Source organism: Bacillus rossius, chromosome 16 (assembly GCF_032445375.1).
Source record: "Bacillus rossius redtenbacheri isolate Brsri chromosome 16, Brsri_v3, whole genome shotgun sequence".
Lineage (NCBI taxonomy): Eukaryota > Metazoa > Arthropoda > Insecta > Phasmatodea > Bacillidae > Bacillus > Bacillus rossius.
Window position 1 is genome coordinate 31020760 of NC_086343.1, and position 20996 is coordinate 31041755.

At 38.4% G+C, this 20996-nt stretch overlaps 1 protein-coding gene across 9 annotated transcripts in view; it reads right to left on the reverse strand.

The window, feature by feature from the left end:
• Positions 1-20996, reverse strand: part of LOC134539790 (protein lingerer) — a 170012-nt gene that overhangs the window by 77950 nt on the left and 71066 nt on the right. For all 9 annotated transcript variants that reach the window (XM_063382045.1, XM_063382047.1, XM_063382054.1 and 6 more), the window contains 2 exons: positions 10915-11226; positions 10299-10550 (listed from right to left, as the gene is read on the reverse strand). In XM_063382045.1, the coding sequence (XP_063238115.1) occupies positions 10299-10550; positions 10915-11226 (564 nt within the window). The remainder of the gene's footprint in view (positions 1-10298; positions 10551-10914; positions 11227-20996) is intronic.

Here is a 20996-nt window from a genome sequence, read left to right on the forward strand (position 1 = left end):
TCATGTAGATATGTTGAAAGTGCTGACTTCTCAAAGTATAAATTACCATAATTTTGCATTAGCAGCCCTCCGTGCTGTTTACAGACCGACAAACAATGTTGACAGTGAACGTTTACTTAGTCACTACAACTTAGTTGTCACAGACAGAAGGCAAAACCTGAAAGAAAGAAATGTTGAAGTGTTCACTATGCTGTCATTTGATGACTGAATTCCTGATTTATAATTTGAATATTTATGAACATTTACTTTTTTTTAAAAATAGGATAAAACAATTACTTACAAAACAAAATTTCTGTAAAGTTATTTATAAACATTAGTTTACGGTTTGACCTTTAAATGCCGTCAAATAAAAATGAAAAAAATAAAAATAATAATCTCGCTTTTTGTTGCGAATTTTGTAAAAAATAACACCGCTTTTAAGAAAAAATAACCTCCCTTTTTTCAGGTCTCTAGCTATCACTGTTACTATGCGGGCGTGTTTGGAAGATAACGTGGTGAGTCAAGCCAGGCATAGAAGAGGGGGAGGGGGAGGGGGATGCGGACAAAGAAACCCTTCATGACGTCATGTGTCGCGGACAATCTATCTATCCAGGCGCGCGCAATGGCACGCACCTACGCAATTCAGTTACAGCGCCCGCAGTTTTTAAGCAATTTGAACAACTTTTTTAATTTTTTCGTATTTGGACAGATGATGCAAAGGCACATATTAATATATAGTACCTCCATTCTATTACTGACACCACAAAGTGTAATTTTTAATAAGATTCCATTACTATTTACTTTCATTTTTTGGAAATCTATATTATTATTTTAATAAATTGGTGTTTTTTTGATGGTTCCTGAAAACCTTTACGTTAAATCGCTGTTTTCGTTAAATCCGTGTTCGCAAAATCGGGGTTCTACTGTATTTTTTATATTCATATACAGTGAAACCTCTTTAATACAAACCTGAAGGGACCTAAAATTTTGCAGTTTGTATTAACGAGGTTTGTATTAACAGGTGCATATGCTCACATTAATAATAATCGACAAAATCAAGTATTGATTTTTTACTCGAAAATTAGTCAAATAGAGAATTAAAGAGGCTTGAAAAATTCATTGTTCTGCACTTTTTTAGTTGCATAAATGTCCTTTACTGCACTGCAAAGTTTATCGAAGGAAGACAAGACATCAGTGTCTACATCACTAGCAGCCAGAACATTTTTCAAGACAATTAATGCTGAAGTGGACTTCACTCTAAGAATTTTTAAAAAATATTTCAACCTCAAAATTAGTGTCAGAAATATAAAAGTTACTTGTCATTAAAGTTAAATCAGTTGAAAAATAAATAAAAATGAAAGTATTTTACTTAATTCAATTTACACTTGCAAAAAAAACATACGCACAATAAATCTACATGGAAATTAAAGTCTTTTTCAATATCCTGAAGTCTGAAATATGTTTACTCATGTCATCAAATGTAGAGCTGTACTGAAGAAGCCGATTTTGCCAATATTTAGTTGAATCGGCGTTTCTGCCGACTTCCGATACAGTACGCTTGTTAATTTTCGGCCAATACTACTGAAAAACGAGAGAGACTGCCATAACCTAAAAATCCACGATTACCCTTTTCGCTTTTCGTATGTGTACTGCATTTTTTCAGATCGCATTATTTCTTCGCAACATGTGCCAAACGTACATATAAAAATTTAACATCCTATTTTTCTATAATGTTCTTTATTTTTAATATGTCATAAATAAATACATTACCGTCACAGTAAATATACATCTCGGTTGTTACGGTAACTGTAGTACAAATGTGGTAGATATGGTGCTTCTGTAGTAATTATGGTATCGACAAAGAATCTTTAGTTATTTTTATGGTAATTGTCTTAGGATAACAATTGGGTTTGTACTGTAGTTATGGTACATCATCCAATTTCTTCGTAAGTTGTTGTTCATTTGTCTTTTCTTCATATTTACGTGCTCCATTACTTGGCTGCAGATTTAAGTTGATTTTTACTACTGTATACTATCGTTACTGTTTTTATGACAGTTTCTTTCTAAGAAATGGTTATTTCTGCAAAATCTTTAAGGTTAAACGATCATCTATTATAATTTATAGTGACGGGACCACATATTTTGTACGATCAATGCGGACAAAACGATAATTCGAACATCGGTACAAGCGGACTTTTTTAACCTTAGTTGTATGGCAATTTTGCCGGGACCGTAGAAAGTATACGATAAACACGGTCAATTGATACATGCGAGTTCGATAGATAGAGGTTTGACTGTAGACCATTTACCGTACAAATTATTTGCCGTTAACAGAATTATAGTGAAGCTGCGTGCACGTGATTAAAGTGTGCGATTCTTGTTCTAAAATTTCATTCGGTTTATCCGATAATAAAATAATAGTACACTACGTTGTAAGGAGGTTAGGCACTGACCTACCCTAACATTGATTCTTTAGCGTGGGGTTTTGAGAAGATAAAAAAATATTTATTCTTGTGTTATGTTTTGCATGGAAATATTTGTCTCTGCATTCCTTAAATGTTTTCTATAACTCCTTTGTTTCTGTCGGTGATTTCTGGCAGAGATGATTTATAAATTTAAGTTTAAGCCGGGTTTTGGGAAGAAGGAGTATGGAAGGGCCGTCCAGCTGGCGCCAGGTGTTTGAAAGTGTTGTGGTGTGACCTAGTTAGCTGTGATTGGCCAAGTGACGTTTCACTTTATTTGAGACAAAATCGCTGTATGCTGCCGCCATATTGTGCCGGAACTATTTCTTTATAGGTTGCCAGAAGTTATTGTAAGCTGTTTAAATAATGGTAAAGTAAATGAATTTGTGGTTTAAAATCTTGTATCTTTTTTTTGTTAAACTTATGTTACTTTGAAGTGTATATTTGGTTGAAGTAAGTGCCAATATTGACCGCGGAAGGATATGGAACTTTGTCTTTGGAGGGAGAGAGAGGCTTGTAACGGTGATTTTGGAAGGAGCTGTGAAACATGTGGTGAAAATAAAGTTTTTCTTTGTAGTTGGGCGTTATTAAATTATTACTGGAGAGTTACCCACTACATATTTTGGCGCCCGAACAGGGACCCGACGAAGTTGAGTACTCGGGTAAACAATAGACAGTGTTGAGTGAAAAAAAAAAAAGGGACAAAAGGAGTTGTTTGTGAAAAGGTCGGCGTCGGCGTGGCAAATGCAGCGGAAACAAAGGGCGGTGTAATCACCTAGGGAGCGTGACTGGAGGTCTGCAAAATGCAGAATAACGAATGCGGCGTAAATAGTCACTCGCGGTGTAATCACTGGAGGAAGTGTGATTCTACGTGTGAAGCCCAAGTGTCTACAGCGGCATAGACGACCACGTGTCTACAGTGGCAGAGGCGACAGCGTGGGACAGCTCGGCAGAGGACAACGGCCTAGGACACTCCGTGGACGACATGGCGGCATTCGCAGCGGTCACCAGGGAACCCGTCAATTAAGGTCGGAGATACACCGTCACACTCCCCTACATACACAGTATCAGCCAAGTATTTCGACTCGTCGGTTTGTGATAATAGCCTATTGACGGTGTTATATTTTTCTTTGTGAAGTAGTTGTGCACTTTTGTTATGTAGGGTCTTTGTAAAAAAAAAAAAAAAAGCATAAAAACGTGCAAAACAGGATAAGGTGCAGTGGTGTAAGTTGGAACTGTACTCTTTGATCGTTGATTAGCTGTACACGTTCGAGATCCTGTGGGGTTTAGTGGAAGGGAAAATGTTTGTTTTTTGTTTTGTATATTTAGAGTAACTGGTGTATGAGTAAATAATATCTTTGTCTTTGAACATGGCGCCAGTAAATACTCGATCAACTGGGGCACTAGCCAGTAGCGCAACAAGCGCTAGTTTGGAGGACCTGCCACTAGTAAGTGTTGGGGTGCTCGATCAGCAAGGGGAAATAGTAGAGCAAGGGGAGGAACAATCTGTCGGGGACATATCCACACCACCTCCGCCAGCAGGGGAGAGTAACCAGGATCTAGCGTCACTAATTAAAGAAATGTTTGCGGTACACCATCAAAAGTTGGAAAATTTCAAAGCAGAGATCAGGGGGGATTTTGCAGAGTTTCGCTCGAGGCAGGAGGTTTTGGAAGAGCGGTATGCTGGTCGTTTAGCAGAAGCGGAAAACCAAGTTTCCAGCCTAGTCCAGGAACAAGTGGCCATTAGGGAGCAAATAGCCAAAGTGGAGGAGGAAGTAAACACTCACCAACTTGATGTCAAAAACATAGAACATCAGCTGACATCCCTAGAGGGAATGATGGCCAGCAGCCAAGGGGAAGTTTTGCTTGTTAATCAAGAGCTAGAGATGGCTAAAGCAAAACTATCAAGCGAAAGTAGGTTGCAGGAAGAAGCCATGGCACAAACTCGCAATGAGATGAACCAGTGGGGGCGAAAGATAGACGGGAACGAAACCAAGATAGGGAACCTCAGTCAAAAGTTAGCTACGATAGAGGGAGAACTTAGCGCTGGGGGGTGTAGTGGAAACGGTATGTGTCGAAATAGGCGTCTCACACAGCCATATCAGGACCGAGACATCCCTAAATTTTCGGGGCAGGATAGGGTACACCCAAAGAAGCATCTTGGCAAACTACACGAATTTTTCGCAGTTTATGGGTGCTCGGAAGATGAAAAACTTTTTGTGGCAAAGAGATCCATTGTGGGGACAGGTGAGAATTGGTTGAGGCTAAGTGAAAACCGCATTACCACGTTCAAAGAATTCGAAAAAGAATTTACAAGTGAATACTGGGGGAAAAGGGTGCAAGGGATAGATCGAGCGAATCTGTATCAGGGGAGATGCGTGGCAGGGCAGCTAGAGGCCCATCTTAGCAATGTAGTTGAGCGTAGTAGGTATTACGATACAGCGTTCAGTGAGGAGGAGATAGTTACTCTTGTGTATTCACAAACACCTGAACATGTACAAGAGGCACTGGTAGGAGCAGCTGCGCAAGGTACTTAAGGAGTTAGACCGTATCAATGCTTGGAGAGAGCCACGAGGTGCGTCTGGACAACCACAGAGTTTGGGGGTTGATAATTTTTGCCATGGCAAAGCAAGTGGGGGGTATCAGAGCCAAGGTGGGTATTTTCAGGAAAAGACCAGCAGCAGTAACCAGGACTCCAATAACAGCCACTGGGGAACCAGGCCATGGAAGGGAGGAGGATCTGGTAATGGGAGGGGGCAAGGTAGCTGGAGATACGGGAAGAATGGTAGTGGGCCAGTAGATGGGGATGATAGAAAAGCGGGTGCAGGACAGGGAGAGAGGGGTGAGAAAGAAGGTAAGATAGATGAGAGAGGAGGCAACGGCGACCACCGTTCTAATGCCCAATCGGGAAACGAAGTGGATCGTCGAGCCTAGGCAGTCAGGCTAGGGCGATCGAATCTGTTGAAGGGCCGCTAGGTGGGTGTAGGCCTATTCACATGGCTGCTGCAATCTTCACTGATGATAGAGAATTTTTATTGTCTGAAGGAGCCCAGAAACCAAATAAAGTATGTGTGCCTGAACTAATGTGTAAGATAGGGGACCAGGAGGTAGCAGTCCTTTTTGATTCGGGATCGGAAGTCAGTGGGATTTCCGAACAGTTCCTAGCAGAGCTAAACAAGCAGGGATTCACGTATCCCACACTGCCCGTACCTCAGCTGACGGTAATTGGGGCCACCAGGGGTAAAAGCAGAAAGGTAAACAAGCAAATCTTTTTGGATTTTCAGTTAGGGAGAGAGACCTACCGTGCAAATTGTCTGGTTATACCCAGATTAACCAAGGAGGTGATACTTGGCATTGACTTCATGCATAGTCACAACATAGTTGTTGATTTTGTTCAGGCTAGGATTTTCATTAAAGGAGACCCTTATGCTATGGTGAGGAGTGACAACTGGTTGGACCGGAGTCCGGGGGTATTGAGGGTACAGTGTGTGGAGGATTGGAAGGAGGGTAAATTGGAGGAAGAACTAGGCGAAATGTTAGAAAAGGACCCACAACAAATTCAAAGGGTCACCGCTACACCTTGGGAGGAGGAGGTGAAGCATATGTTAGAGCGATGTGAGGTAGGAAGTGAGGAGGAAAGGATGCAGTTAAGGGGACTGTTGCTTGAATTTAAAGATATTTTTCGGGGAGAACCTGGGCTGACCACCAAGTATGTGGCCAGAATACCCATGAAAGACGACACGCCATTCAGAGGTAGGAGCTACCCGATCCCTTGGGCATGTAAGGATGAGGTTGAGAACCAAATTAGGCAGATGGAAGCTAGCGGCATAATCGAAAGAGGGAACAGTCCTTTTGTAAACCCCTTGGTGTGTGCTAGAAAGAAAGATGGGAGGGTGAGGCTATGTGTAGATTCAAGGGCATTAAAAGGCTGAATTGTTCCCGATAGGCAGAGTCCAGTGGAGCCCAGCCAATTGTTCACTGCGTTCTATGGATGTAAATACATCAGCACGACTGATTTTGTAAAGGGGTACTGGCAGGTGCCACTGCATGTCAACGATAGAAAATACACAGCTTTTCTTTACAAGGGGCGTGTATACCAGTTCAAGGTACTGCCTTTTGGTTTACCTAATAGTGTAGGGGAGTTCTGTAGGGCGGTGGATGCTTCCTTAGGTCCCGAATTAGAGTCCAGAGTTCGAACCTATGTGGATGATGTGCTAATTGCAACAGAAACGTTTGGCGAGCACTTGGAAATTCTTGAGCAGTTGTTGTACCGACTAAGGGAGGTGAATTTAACCTTGAACGTATCCAAAACAATGTTTCTAAGGAACGAGGTGATTTTTCTAGGTTTTAGGTTGAGTGCAGAGGGAATAAGACCGGACCCGGAAAAGGTGAGGTTAATTAGAGAATTTCCGCGACCCAAAACTGTCAAAGAACTGCGAGGATTTTTGGGATTGTGTAATTTTTACCGAAGGTTCGTTGAACGGTTCTCAGATGTGGTGGCACCTATGTTGAATTTACTTAGGAAGGATGGCGTTTGGGATTGGAATGACCAATGTGAGAGTAGTTTCCACAGGGCAAAAACCCTTTTCGTGGACAATTGTGTAATCCGGCACCCTGATTTCACCAAGGAATTCTACATCAGTACAGATGCCTCCAGCTATGGATTGGGTGCAAAGTGCTTCCAGCTAGGGGAGGAGGGGGAAGAACACCTGATAGCCATGCTGAGTAGGAGTTTGAATGCAGCTGAAAGGTCCTATACTGTTACGGAACGGGAATGTCTGGCAGTAGTGTGGAGCCTCGAGAAATTGAGAAATATAGTGTTAGGCAGTAAAATCATAGTGCAGTCCGATCATCATTCACTAGCTTTCTTACAATCATGCAAACTGATGGGGAGCCGTCTGACTAGGTGGTGCCTAGCTCTGCAGGAGTATGACTTGGAGATTGTTTACATCTCGGGCAAGGAGAACGGGGATGCAGATTTACTAAGTAGGACGATAATAGAGCAAGGGGAGTTAATTATGGAGGAGAAACCCCGAGCAGGACCCATTATGGCCATTATTAATGTGGAAAAGGATGATGAACTATTTAGGAAGTTCACCAAGTTAGGGGAGGCCCAAAGGGAAGATGAAGTCTGGGGCATGATCATAGGGGTATTAGAAGATGAAAATAAAGATGTCAACCAACCACAAGTCCAGAAGCTGCTTTTGTGGTACTGTATAACGGGTAAAGTACTCTATAGGAAGGATGATTCGGGAAAATGGAGACTATGTATACCTAAGATATTGGTCAACCAATTAGTATGGCATCTTCACCGATCCACTGGACATTTTGGGAACAAAAAAGTATTTTGGTTAGCAAGTAACAGCTACTATTGGTCTAATATGGAAAAGACAATTAGGAAAATAATTAATAGTTGCGACATTTGCCAAAAGGCGAAATACCCTAATCGTAATTGGGAAGGTAAATGGGAACCGATTGTTCCATCAGGACCGGAGGATCTTTTAGCTGTGGACCTATATGGCCCACTGCCCAAGTCGAGGGGAGGTGTCCAGTACATTTTCGCTGTATTAAATGTTTTTACCAAGTTTGTGCTTTGCTATCCTTTAAAGAAAGCCACGGCAGCGGTATGTGTTGACAAGTTACTCAATCATTATTTTGAAAGAATGGGTGTACCTAAGAGAATACTGAGTGACCACGGTACCCAGTTCACTGCGGATGTTTGGCGCTGGGAGTTAGCCTGGAAGGGCGTTGATGTGATCTATAGCTCTGTCAGGCACCCGCAGGGGAATCCGATTGAGCGTGTTATGAGGGAAATAGGGAGATTGCTACGCACCTATTGCCATGAGCAGCACAGCAAGTGGGCTGAAGCTGTACCACTATTAAATAGGTTTTTTAATGAACACATTCACAGCAGTACAGGTTTTTCACCGCAGGAACTTACCAGTGGCAAAATTCAGCGGGACAGTCTAGCCCTAAAATTTAAGTTTCCTAGTGGGGAGGAGGATCAGAATAGTGACAGGATAGAGGAAGTTAAACTGAAACTTAAGCATGCAGCATTGAGGAGAGGAGTACAACAGAGAGTTATAAGCAGTAACTTCAAGGTAGGGGATTTGGTACTGCTCAGAGTTTGTGGGAGAAGTGATTTTATGTTAAAAGAGACGAAAAAACTGGGACTGCTATATGAAGGGCCGTTCAGGATCACTAGGGAAGTAGGAAAAAATGTCTGGGAGATTGGACACTTGACTGGTGGCAGGGGTGTTCGAGGTAGCTTCAACCAATATTTGTTAAAGCCGTACATTAGTGAAACGTTAATCCAATATTGTGGCGCCATTTTCAAGTTGATTAGAGTTTCGAGAGTTGTTTCATGTTATATTGTTTGATTTTATGTTTGTCGTGTGGTTAGTGATGTAACGGGATAACCTGCATAACATGTTGGCTTGAAGCAGGAAATCTCTTGAAACATTTTGGGACTCTCATAAGGGGGTTGTTGGTAAGAGCCAATGTGGGTTTATTTTATTGATGGTTGTGTACAAGTAGATTTGTGCTAAGGGTATATTCTTGTTTGTTTGTTAATTACAAGTCTGTAATTTTGTCTATTGGGATTCTGTGACTTGTTATTAACAGTGTTAGAGAAAGTAATTAAGTAAAACTGAACACTTGTAAATGGCTATCTTGTTTTGTGAGGTAAGTGGTGTAAAAGCTGGAAGGAAGTAACTAAGGGAGAATTGGTCGCCGGCTTGCACATACCTCAGGCAAAAGTTAAATTTTGTTTACTCAAACTCCATTTAACTTGGGGGGTTGTAAGGAGGTTAGGCACTGACCTACCCTAACATTGATTCTTTAGCGTGGGGTTTTGAGAAGATAAAAAAATATTTATTCTTGTGTTATGTTTTGTACGGAAATATTTGTCTCTGCATTCCTTAAATGTTTTCTATAACTCCTTTGTTTCTGTCGGTGATTTCTGGCAGAGATGATTTATAAATTTAAGTTTAAGCCGGGTTTTGGGAAGAAGGAGTATGGAAGGGCCGTCCAGCTGGCGCCAGGTGTTTGAAAGTGTTGTGGTGTGACCTAGTTAGCTGTGATTGGCCAAGTGACGTTTCACTTTATTTGAGACAAAATCGCTGTATGCTGCCGCCATATTGTGCCGGAACTATTTCTTTATAGGTTGCCAGAAGTTATTGTAAGCTGTTTAAATAATGGTAAAGTAAATGAATTTGTGGTTTAAAATCTTGTATCTTTTTTTTGTTAAACTTATGTTACTTTGAAGTGTATATTTGGTTGAAGTAAGTGCCAATATTGACCGCGGAAGGATATGGAACTTTGTCTTTGGAGGGAGAGAGAGGCTTGTAACGGTGATTTTGGAAGGAGCTGTGAAACATGTGGTGAAAATAAAGTTTTTCTTTGTAGTTGGGCGTTATTAAATTATTACTGGAGAGTTACCCACTACAATGTGAGCGGACGTGAGGTTACTTCGCAATACATAATAACAAATATTTCGTATTAACCGTATTGATTGACATTAAATATGCTATCCCAGTGTGAAGGGGAATCAAAAGTGTTCGAATAAACGCGAACTTTGAAATAACCGGTATTTTATTAACGAGGTGTTACTGTAGTAAGGCCAGTAATATTAAAAGTTATTGTAGTATCAGGTATTGCTGGTGGTAACAGGATATCGTAGTGTTATCAAAACAGCCCTAATAAGTTCTGAAATGCTTTCAGTAGTCAGACACCGCTCATTAATGTGACCATTTCCCGAACAAAATATTTTAGCTGAAAAGTTTTACATGTGTTGAATACTAAACACGAGAATAAGAAATGTGCAGGAACAAGGATATCAAGTATGAGGCAGGTCACCTGTGGAGATGAGTAGTTGGACGTGGAGTAGCTCGAGGCAGGCTGCTGGTAGCTGGAGCTGCCAGACTTCTGGCTCTGCTGGTATGACTGGTAGCTCGCCGTGTTGGCGACAGAGTACGACAGGCCCACGTCGTTCTTGTCCATGTCCAGCCCCGTCGACGACCCGGACACCCGGGCCGGCTGCGAGTAGTTCACTTGGCTCGACTTGCCGTGCTCCGACGACGACAGGATCGACGAGTCAACACTCGACAGCTACGACCAACACCAACCCCATACGTCACGAGGTAGTCCCCGCAAACATTGGCAAACCAATACTGCTACATACAGCCAAACACCTTATTTATACTCTTTTAAGAAACACCAGAGAAAAGTGTACATGGTCTGTTATCGTCATAATTCCTACAAATGTATAAAGCTTAAATGTTTTATGCATTGAATTTGTTCGTGAAAGGACGTCGCCAAGTTGCTTACCAGCAGTTTGGCTAAATTCTTTTAATCTTTAAATATCCATGCTGATAAATGAAACCAGTAAAAGCAGGCATGCTCAAAAGTGAGGTACTTTACGACATGGTTCCATAGTGACTTGGAACACCAAGCTTAGAACACGTATGCGCACCTTCTGGTTCTGGACGAGGGTGGACTTCTGCACGGACGACGAGGAGTAGCCGTCGAGCGCGGAGGTCTGGGAGCTGGCGGCGAGGTCTGCGAGGTTGGCGGGCGTGCGTGTCGAGGGCAGGGAGTCCAGCACGCTGCCCTGGTACTTGGCCGGCTGCTGGCTGGCCGTCGACGTGGCAGCCGCAGCTGCCGCCGCCGCGGCGTCGAAGGAGCCCGTCTCGCTGCCGAACTCGAGCCCGCCGAACTGCACGTCCAGGTACGCGATGTTGTTGCTCACCGCGTCCCCGGGCATCTCCACTGCACTCGACGGGATCTGCCACACCAGCCCGCCACCCCTCACAACTCCCACGCACAGACCGCCAGTTAGGAGCACTTTACAACAGTACCCTACAATTTTTGAATTTATACACACACACATAGGCCTACACACAAACATATGAAGTGTTTGATCGCATAACCTATTCATGGAAAGTATGTTTATTTAAAAAGTAAGAGAATACAAAAGCACGCCTAACAATTTAAATTAATTAGTCATGCACGAAAAACATTTAGTTCAACTTTAAAATAGAAAAAGGAAAACTGTGACACGAACCTGAACCGGAAGTAACGCATAACCATAACTATCTTCACATTCATAGTACACTCCACGTGAGAGTCAGAGCTATCAAATGCAGTTAATTGGAACTGGACAGAACGCGCGTGTTTCATGCAATTGGCGAGCTATCAATATTGATGTTCGACTATGTGCGCACGGGAAAACTACCTATACAAAGCACTTGGAATTTATCAGCAGGACCAAAAAAATATCATGCAAAATTTATGCAATATATAATATATTTTTTTCTCCAAATTTTGACAACCTAAAATAATAGTACGACGATTATGAGTGTGTGACAACAACATTTTTGTATTAGACTGTAATTTTTTATATACAAGCCAAATTATAGAAATTCAAAAGGATCGCCTATTCACAAGAACTGGCAATTGGGACACAATAAGGAAATTATTTTTAGGGTACTAACATGAAAATATATTTTTTATCTACGTTAGAAGAGATAAATTTGTTTTTAATTTGGTATGCCTAAAGATGTAGTTTCATAAAAAAATCAAACTTAGCAATAACTCGATAACCAGTTTCACAGGAATCAGCAAGGACATAATTTTTTTTTTTTTGAGAATCAGCCAGTTATGCCTACTTAAATAATTTTTTTGATACATTGTTTGATACTTAAACACATCAAAACATTTAACTAACTAGGGATGGGCTTGTAGAATCCTTGAATACCACCGTATTCGAATATTCTTAAGATTCTGGATTTGAGGGAAAATATTCTAAGAAAATTATTGGAGTGGAAATAATAAATTAATAAATTTAACACTGGCAAAAGTTTACTAGGCTTATTTAAGTTTACTTTTGTACTTATTCTAATACCATTCCCCACAATATTATTATTTTAATATATACAGTGTTTTATTGCATAATTGTCACACCGTTATTTTAGGACAACAAAATTTGGAGAAAATAAGATTTTTCCATAAAAATTGCATAATGTTTTTTTTAGATTCTGAATGCTTTGTGTAGGTAATTTTCCCATACAAAAAAAGTATTTTAAAGTTGAAATATAATATTCATTCGGATATTACCACTTACTTATTTAATTAACAGAAATACGAAAATGTCTGATCTGTAAATTTTCTTTTAAAGACGTTTTTAAACATTATAACCTTTATCTATTCGTCTTATAGAAATGTAGCCAGCGCTAGTTGGCATCGTTCATGTTTGGTTACGTTGATTCCCGTATAGACGAGCGCACGTAGTCTAACATTGATAGATAGGTCACAGATTGCATGCAACGAGCGCACTCTGTCTAGTGCACAGTTAACTACATTTGATAGCCTGCGCTTTCTTGTGGTTACTACGACGATAGCTATGCCTTCCGACTCACATTCAAGTCACAGCTTCAGTTTTTTTCTATTTAAAGCTTAACAAATTGTTTTTGTTGCATGACTTATTAATTTAAAGTGTTTGTCATGATATGGTATAATCTACTTTTTAAATGAATGTACTTTCCATGAATAGGTTTTTTTTATGAATAACTTTACCAAACAAAAAAAGCTTTTATCACATAAACGTCACACCCCTACTTTTCAAACTTAATTATAGTATAAAATGTGCGAGATAAAACATGGTACACATTATATAAATTAAATACTGTATTTACTCGAATAATCGTCACCATCGCTTAATCGTCACACCTATTGTTTGAGGTAATGAATTTGGTATTTAAGATTCTCCTCATAATCGTCGCACCCTAATTTATTGACGGCGACTGAGGCGCGGGGCGCGAATGGAACAGCCGTAAACACAATGAAACAGCCTGCTTTCATGTGGCGTGTAGCGCGATCGGAACAGCCGTAAACACAATGGAACAGCCTGCTTTCACGTGGCGTGTGGCGCTTCTCATTGGTCAAACCTTGAGCGGCAATTCCTAATTGGCAGTGTGGGAGGAAGGAATGTGTGTGGAAGATAAGATGCTGTGATGCCATTGTTTATCTCGTTTGCATTGGAGTGGAAAGTACCGGTAATTGCAGAGTTTGAGAAAGTTCATTTTGTAAAAATATGGGTAAATACAATTTGTATACAGTAGAACCCGTTTATAGTGAACCCGCCTATAATGAATTCCCGTTTATTGTGAATTTCCGTCTCGGTCCCGGCAAAATGATGTGAGGTTATGTATTAATTTATTGGATATAGCGCACAACTTTTGTCAATGTTGATACGTTTTCCCGTGTACCACGAACAAATTTTGCCAACATAATGCACATTTATCTCAAATATTTTCATTTAATTACAAGTTTTTTCACAAAACGTCTATTCTGGATCACATTGAAGTTTTTCTCCGCAATACGCTACTCGATTGTCCACTGTTCATATTATAAACAAGTCGTATTCGAGTGGCCTCGGTAGGCTACGTGTAGCCAAAGATGGTGATCAGTTTGGTGAAAATAAAAAAGTTTTCCCTTCATAGTTAAAGAATGGGCGAACGCGTGTACATTTAATATGTTATCAAAATTAAACATAAATTACCGCCACACAAATACGTATGTACATTATAGCAGCAAATTCAATATTTTTACGTTTAATTTTTTTCGTTCACGTTTCAGACATTTTGATCGAGTAAGGTTCGTAAGACTACCACTAGATAGAACTCTGTGGACTAAATTTTTCCATAGAAAGTGAGAAAATTTTGTTCCAGCTTTAGCAACTGCAATACAAAATGATACGTAGTGATCTTTGATGCGCCAAACTCGTTACTTTTCGTTTATTTACTTTTGACGGTAAAAAGAACTTCGTGTTATTAAGCTGCAAATGTGCTTCAATAAGAAATATGTACATAAAAAGGGATGAAAAACGCGGTAAAAAACATAAGGTATTATCTGTGCGAGATAAACTGGACATTATTGAAAAGATAGACTCCAACCCCACTGTCCCGCACGTGTTAATAGCAAAGGAACTGGGAATTGCAGCATCCACATTAAGTACAATATTAAACAAGCTGAACAATCTTCTTTCTCAAGCTGTGAATACGTCACAGAGTATTAAATGCCTGAAAAATGGAAAATACGCCGATGTCGAATAAAACCATTAATATAAAGTTTGTACATGTGTAGTGTATTAAAAATATCTGCATTTGCTAATAAAACTTGCTTTGAGTATTTTCATTCGTTCTTTTCTTGGCTTAGGCCAATGTGTAGTTAAGATTTTGCTTTTGAGTATGTATTGTCAATATAAAAGTTTTCCCAGATATAAAGTTTCCCCTCTATAGTGAACATATAAACTACTCCCTTCAGATTCGTTATAACAGGGTTTTACTGTACTGCCGCTTTCAAGTTGCGCGTAATCACATTTGCAGAAGAGCACGGAAATCGGGCCGCGTAAAGAGAATTTTCAGTAAGTGAAAACCTTTTTCGTGATTGGCGAAAACAAAAAGACAATTTGAATAACACGTGACGATAGCGGCGACTAAGATGACGTTGACGTCCCGGCAAATGAATCTGATACATCAGAGTTTAGTTCAGACAATGAATAGATAAACTTGGTTAGTGTTCAGACTGAGTGTGTTTTATAAATGTATTTTGTTTATTGATTTTTCCACAATGTCGTGTTATACTATATTTTTATTTTGCCAAACTTCTTGTAACCAAAAGTTGTTTTGTTTATTTTGCGCGTATTGTAAATAAATATAACGTATAGGTACCATGCACCTAGATAATAACTTATTTAATTTAGCATTTTCACGCGATTTACAAAAAAATTTTACTTAAATTTTTTTTTTTCAATTTTTCCTCACTTAATGCACCTCAATTTTTCTCCTTAAAATTTGGTAAAATTGCTGCGACGATTATGCGAGTAAATACGGTACATACATGTACTCATTAGACATCTGCGAATTGTGATTTTTCCTTTCGAATTGAATTCGAATCGAATTTCAAAAAAATTCACGAGTTTCGAATTTTTTTCGAATCGAATTTGAGAATATAAAAAGAAAATTGAAAAAAAAAAAAAATTAAAAAAGCAGGAAAGTGAAAATAACGGGAAGACCATAAAAAGTATCACAGTTTACCTTATTTAGCATGTTTGACTTTCAAGGATAAAAATATTAATAAAAATATCACAGCATAAGGAAGTTGTACAAAAAAAAATAACTAATTTACCGTTTTTATCACTTAAGCATCGCACATTTTATTCTAAAATCAAGTTTGAAAATTAGGGGTGAGACCGTGGATGCTACTATTATGCAAAAAAAAAAAAAACACATGTAAATAATCCATAAAAACAAAACCTAATCATGGAAAGTACGTTTATTTAAAAAATAAAAAGTAGACTTTGCGAGAGCACGCCAAATAATTTAAATTAATGAGTGATGCAATAAAACTATTTTATTCAACGTAAAAAAAAAATTAACCCGTAACAAGAACGTGATTTGTAACTATATGCATAATGATCGTTTCTGACAGAGCGCGCGCGTGCATGCAGTCTGCGAGCTATCGATATCGATCTTCGACTACGTGCGCGCACTCTATGCGGGAATACAGGAATCAACACAACCAAACTGGCGCTGCTTACGTTTTATAAGCGGTATAAAGCGACTCCCGAAACGTTAAAGATGAAGTTTATAACTTTTAAAAAAGTCTTTAAAACACGACGTACATATCAGATTACTTTGTAATAGGATTATTTAAGTTAGTATGCAGTTTTATCAGAACGAACGGCGTAAACTGCGTAAAGCCATAGGCGCGTGCATGCAGTCTGCGAGCTATCGATATCGATCTTCGACTAGGTGCGCGCACTCTATACGGGAATATAGGAATCAACACAATAGTGATGGGCAGAACGGATCTTTTGACCGAATCGGTTCTTTTGGATCAGTTCCGTGAGATGATTCGTTCAGAACGATTCGTTCATCTCAGTCAATTCGTTCTTTTCTGTGTATGGGATCTGGCTCTTTTATCAGGTGTTCATCCTTTAGAGTATTACGTACGTGTTTTTGTATTTGAATTTGAACATTGCATTCCGTAGCCAGTGAATCACAGTTGCGTATATGAAACAAGATTATTTATATTTTATTACTTTTTAAGTTACAAATATTAATATATAGGCTATTTACACTCTAGTGACAGTAAAGTGTTTACATGTAGACCAACACATTTAGAGAAAAAAGACAAAAATTTAATACTACTGCAATTCAGTACCTATGAAGAGAAACAAATGAAGTACATTAATTAACCCAAAAATGGTAAGTGTGAACATTTGTAGTTACTTTCCCTGTTAGTTTTTAATTCATGCGTTTTTTTTTTTGTTTTTTTAGTTTTTTATTTCCAAATTTGTGTATGTGAATGTGAAAAAGCAATTTTAAACCACTACTTAACAGTTGACATTTTCAGGTATAGATACTTTTCATGTTACCCTATTTTATTTGATCAGTTATCGTTTGCTCTTGTGAACATGCGCACGCTGTGATTACTAATTCTTCAGACTCCTGACGTCATGAATCATTTTACGAACGAATCAGACCGGGCGCGTGACCGGTTCTCTCATCTCGTTCTCTCGTTCTCTCGTTCTCTCCGTGTTTTCGTTCTTCCGAATCTTTCAAGGTACCGGCTCTCAAAGAGCCGGTTCTTTACATCGCGAACGAATCGCAAGATTTCGTTCTCTCAAAGATTCGTTCTTTTTGAACGAATCGTTAACGAACGACCCATCCCTACAACACAACCAAACTGGCGCTGCTTACGTTTTTATAAGCGGTATAAAGCGACTCCCGAGACGTTAAAGATGAAGTTTATAACTTTTAAAAACGTTTTTAAAACACGATTTACTTTGTAATAGTATTAATTAAGTTAGTATGCAGTTTTATCATAACGAACGGCGTAAACTGCGTAAAGCAATAGGCGCGTTGTACACAACTGGAATTTATTGCATTACATCAAATGAGGTTAAAATGGGACAGAAATAAAATGGTTCAAATAACGGGAAAACGTAAATAACGGTAACGTTAATAAGGGGTTTCGCTGTATAATTTTTGTTAGTGAAAGATGTAATCGTCTTTTTACATTACTTTAAAACATTGGGGGATGTCTTATATTAGTGTATCCGGGCCAGATTTTACAAGTCGAATTATTGTAAAATGAATTCGATTCGAATTGACGAATCGAATATCAAAAAATTCGAACTCGAATTCGGAAATTTCGAATATTCGCAGAACCCTAGTACTCATCTGGAAAATTATTTCATGAAACAAATATAAATTTATAGATTGCCATGTTTTAGGATCAAAAATATGGTGAGGGCGAAATTTGCGGAAAATGACCAAATTCTGTTGTTTTTAAAGTTTCCCCCCAAATTTCATATTATTTGTTTTGGAAAAAAATAAGTTTGGCGTGGAACACAGCTGTTTAACGATCTGGTCAACGTTATTTCTGAAACCGCCATGCGGAAGGTTATAGATCTTTGACACGAGAAAAATTTTTAATACCCAAGTATTTCAATATATCTCAAACTTGTTGATCTTTGTGCTGTTCTTGTTTGTCTTGTATCTTAATATCTTTAGTTACTGAGTAGGTAATATAATATAATATATAAAAAAACTTTGTTTACAAGAAAAGCTGGAACACATTTTATATTTACCGTATTACCTTGCGTATGGGTTGCAGATTTTATGTTTAATAAAATGTCCATTTTGGGTAAAAAAAAAAAATTGACATTGCATATTGCAACATTATCATTGTTGTGGCTGACTATATGCTTAAATAACTAGCCTGTGTTGGTTTTTAATAAATATGTCACAAGTAAATATAAATTGATTAATTAAAATAACCCCGCAGTGAGTGTAAAGGTTGAATTAACTGCACCGTTATGCTACATCAGCCACCTGTTGCGAGGGCTGGGCTTGGGAGCTCTGCAAGAGAAAGAATCTAAAAATAAACCTGCTAGAGCGAGAGAGATGGTGAGGTAGTGCCTGCATGGGAGTTTAAGTGCATGTAGCCATACAGCAGAGTTTATGGTTCTCCCTCCCTCTCTCATCTTCGTGAATTGGCACCGCACACAATGATCACGTCTATCTCAGCAGGTTTTTATGACGCAACCAAGTCCAAACATTGTTTTTGCTTGAAATTTCCTATGCTTTCTACTTCAACATTTCTTTCATGAAAAAATTGCCATTAAGAGCATGCTTGTGTTTATTAAAGAAACTGACAAAAAAATAAAAATAAAAAAACCGCCTGCTGTATTTTCTCTGTTGGGGAAGAGGGGAAGGGAAACATGGGTATAAAAATTAGCATTCTTCTCCTTTTTATTTTTTGTTAGTGCTAGGATGAAGGAGGGGGGGGGGGGGAAGGCCAAAAAGGATAAAAAGGGGAAAGATGGACATTTGTGCACATCAGCACCATCCCTATGTTTTCATTTACTTTAGTTATTACATCTAGAAGTGTATCAAACAGTGTATAGGTTCTACCCTGTTTATGCCAAAATATAGAGTTAGTGTACTGCTTCATTTATAAAAACAATAATACCGAAAAAAAAAAAAAAAAAACCCTGTTTCTGTTGAGACGGGGGACCCCCATGAAAAATTGTTTTCTCTAGATTTCCTATTTATTTATTTTTTTAAATAATTCTGCAAGATGGCACTGCGATGCTTAAGAGTAGTTTTTCATTTTATCAAATGTTAAAATAGAAATAAATTTATAATAATGGGATATTGTAAAATAGGTTGGTTGGTATAGGTTAGCGACATTGAAATTATTGTAAAATCATTAAAAATTTTAAATGTAGCTAACAATCTCAGAAACAAACCAGTACTATGAAGAAGCATTTTATGTTTGTTAAAATTTTAATATCTTGTACACTACTTCCATTTTTGACTCTTGAAACCTATATTCAGATTCGAGGGGGTGAATTCGAGGCAATCTTTGAGATTTGGATTCAAGATCCGGATTCAACCCATCACTAGAGATGGTGATTTATAGCATTTAAAATAATGACATTTAGCATTTTGAATTTGAAATTTAGCATTTTGTAGCATTTAAAAAAACACAATTTAGCCAATTCTCTCATTTTTCATTACTGAAGAAAAGTATATTTTTAAAAAAGAAACCGTTGCTTGCCGTTTTACCGACTTTTTTTCTTCAACCGACTTCTCGGTGAATCTTTTTTTTTTTTTTTGCAATTGATGTCCCTCAGATTTAATGTGCTTTTCAAGTAAATCATTTTTTTTTTTCCATTCCAGATGGCGATTACATAAATTAAAATTGTGCATTAAAATATTTGTATCACTTTCCTATAACTGTTCACTTTTGTATTCATTTATGCGATTGCGAATGGAAATGACGTTTCGTCCCATTTTTACCACGAGAAATAACAGTATACAACACATTCACGAGTATGCACGTATTTGTAAACACGCAACATTCCACAGACTACACAAGAACGTGGCTTTCACGTGAAACACAGCCAGAAAATGGGACTTACAATTGTTAGCGCAACGAAGCAGAGATGTCGCAATATGGTGGCCTAAAAAACTTGTACTCTGCAAGATGACGAACAATCTTCCAGCTAGTTGTTCTTTGCTTTGTTTACAATCGCGAGGCACGGATGGCCATTCTACATTCAATATTTACGAACAATAGTAGTTGTGAATGACGTGACAATAAGATACTTGTGCTGAATACGCCATAAAATGATGGCTTCTTTTGATACCGAACTGAAACAAAATACAATCGGTAAATAAATTGTGTAGAGTGAAGACGAATCTACGTTTTTTTACCTTGATTTCGCATTTATCTCGGAATAGTCTATATTTAGCATTTTATAGCGGAAAAAATATAATTTAGCATATTTTAGCATCTATTTAGCAAAAACTAAAAATCACCATCCCTACCCATCACTAGTATTAACAAATGTGAAAAATTCTCAGCTTCAATTACAGCAATGGTCATTGTTAAAAAATTATAGAATGCCAATTTAAGAAAGATATCTAAATGCATTGAAATATGGGGGGGAAGGGGGGGGGGGGAAATTGGTTGTCTGTAAAGTCGGTTTACAGACGATAGTTTAACGTGACGTTAGTGATGGCCCGATATTCGATATCCGATATCGGAGATCGGTAATATCGGCACATTTTTCAATATCGGACATCGGTAAATACTTGCGATATTTTGATAACCGATGTTTGCTCTCGCCAATAATACTTCTCACATAACCTTAACTGTAATTCCAAGCTTATTTTCCGCGGGCGTAATTTATCTTTCTTCACGTCACCATATTACCTAGTAATTCCAAGCATATTTTCCACTGAAACAATTTCAAGCCTATTTCTTCTTTCTGATACTGCAATGCATCCCGACGGGTCAATTCTTCCATGTGTACACAAATCCCAGTCATTAATACATATTTATTCGTTTCAGATATTCGCAAAATGTTTTCGCTTGATGAATTTTCGAAGTTCACTAAGTGTACATAAATTGAAAACATAAACAAAAATAATTATGATATTTAATTTAATAAGTGGTGTAGCCGTAAGTAAACAT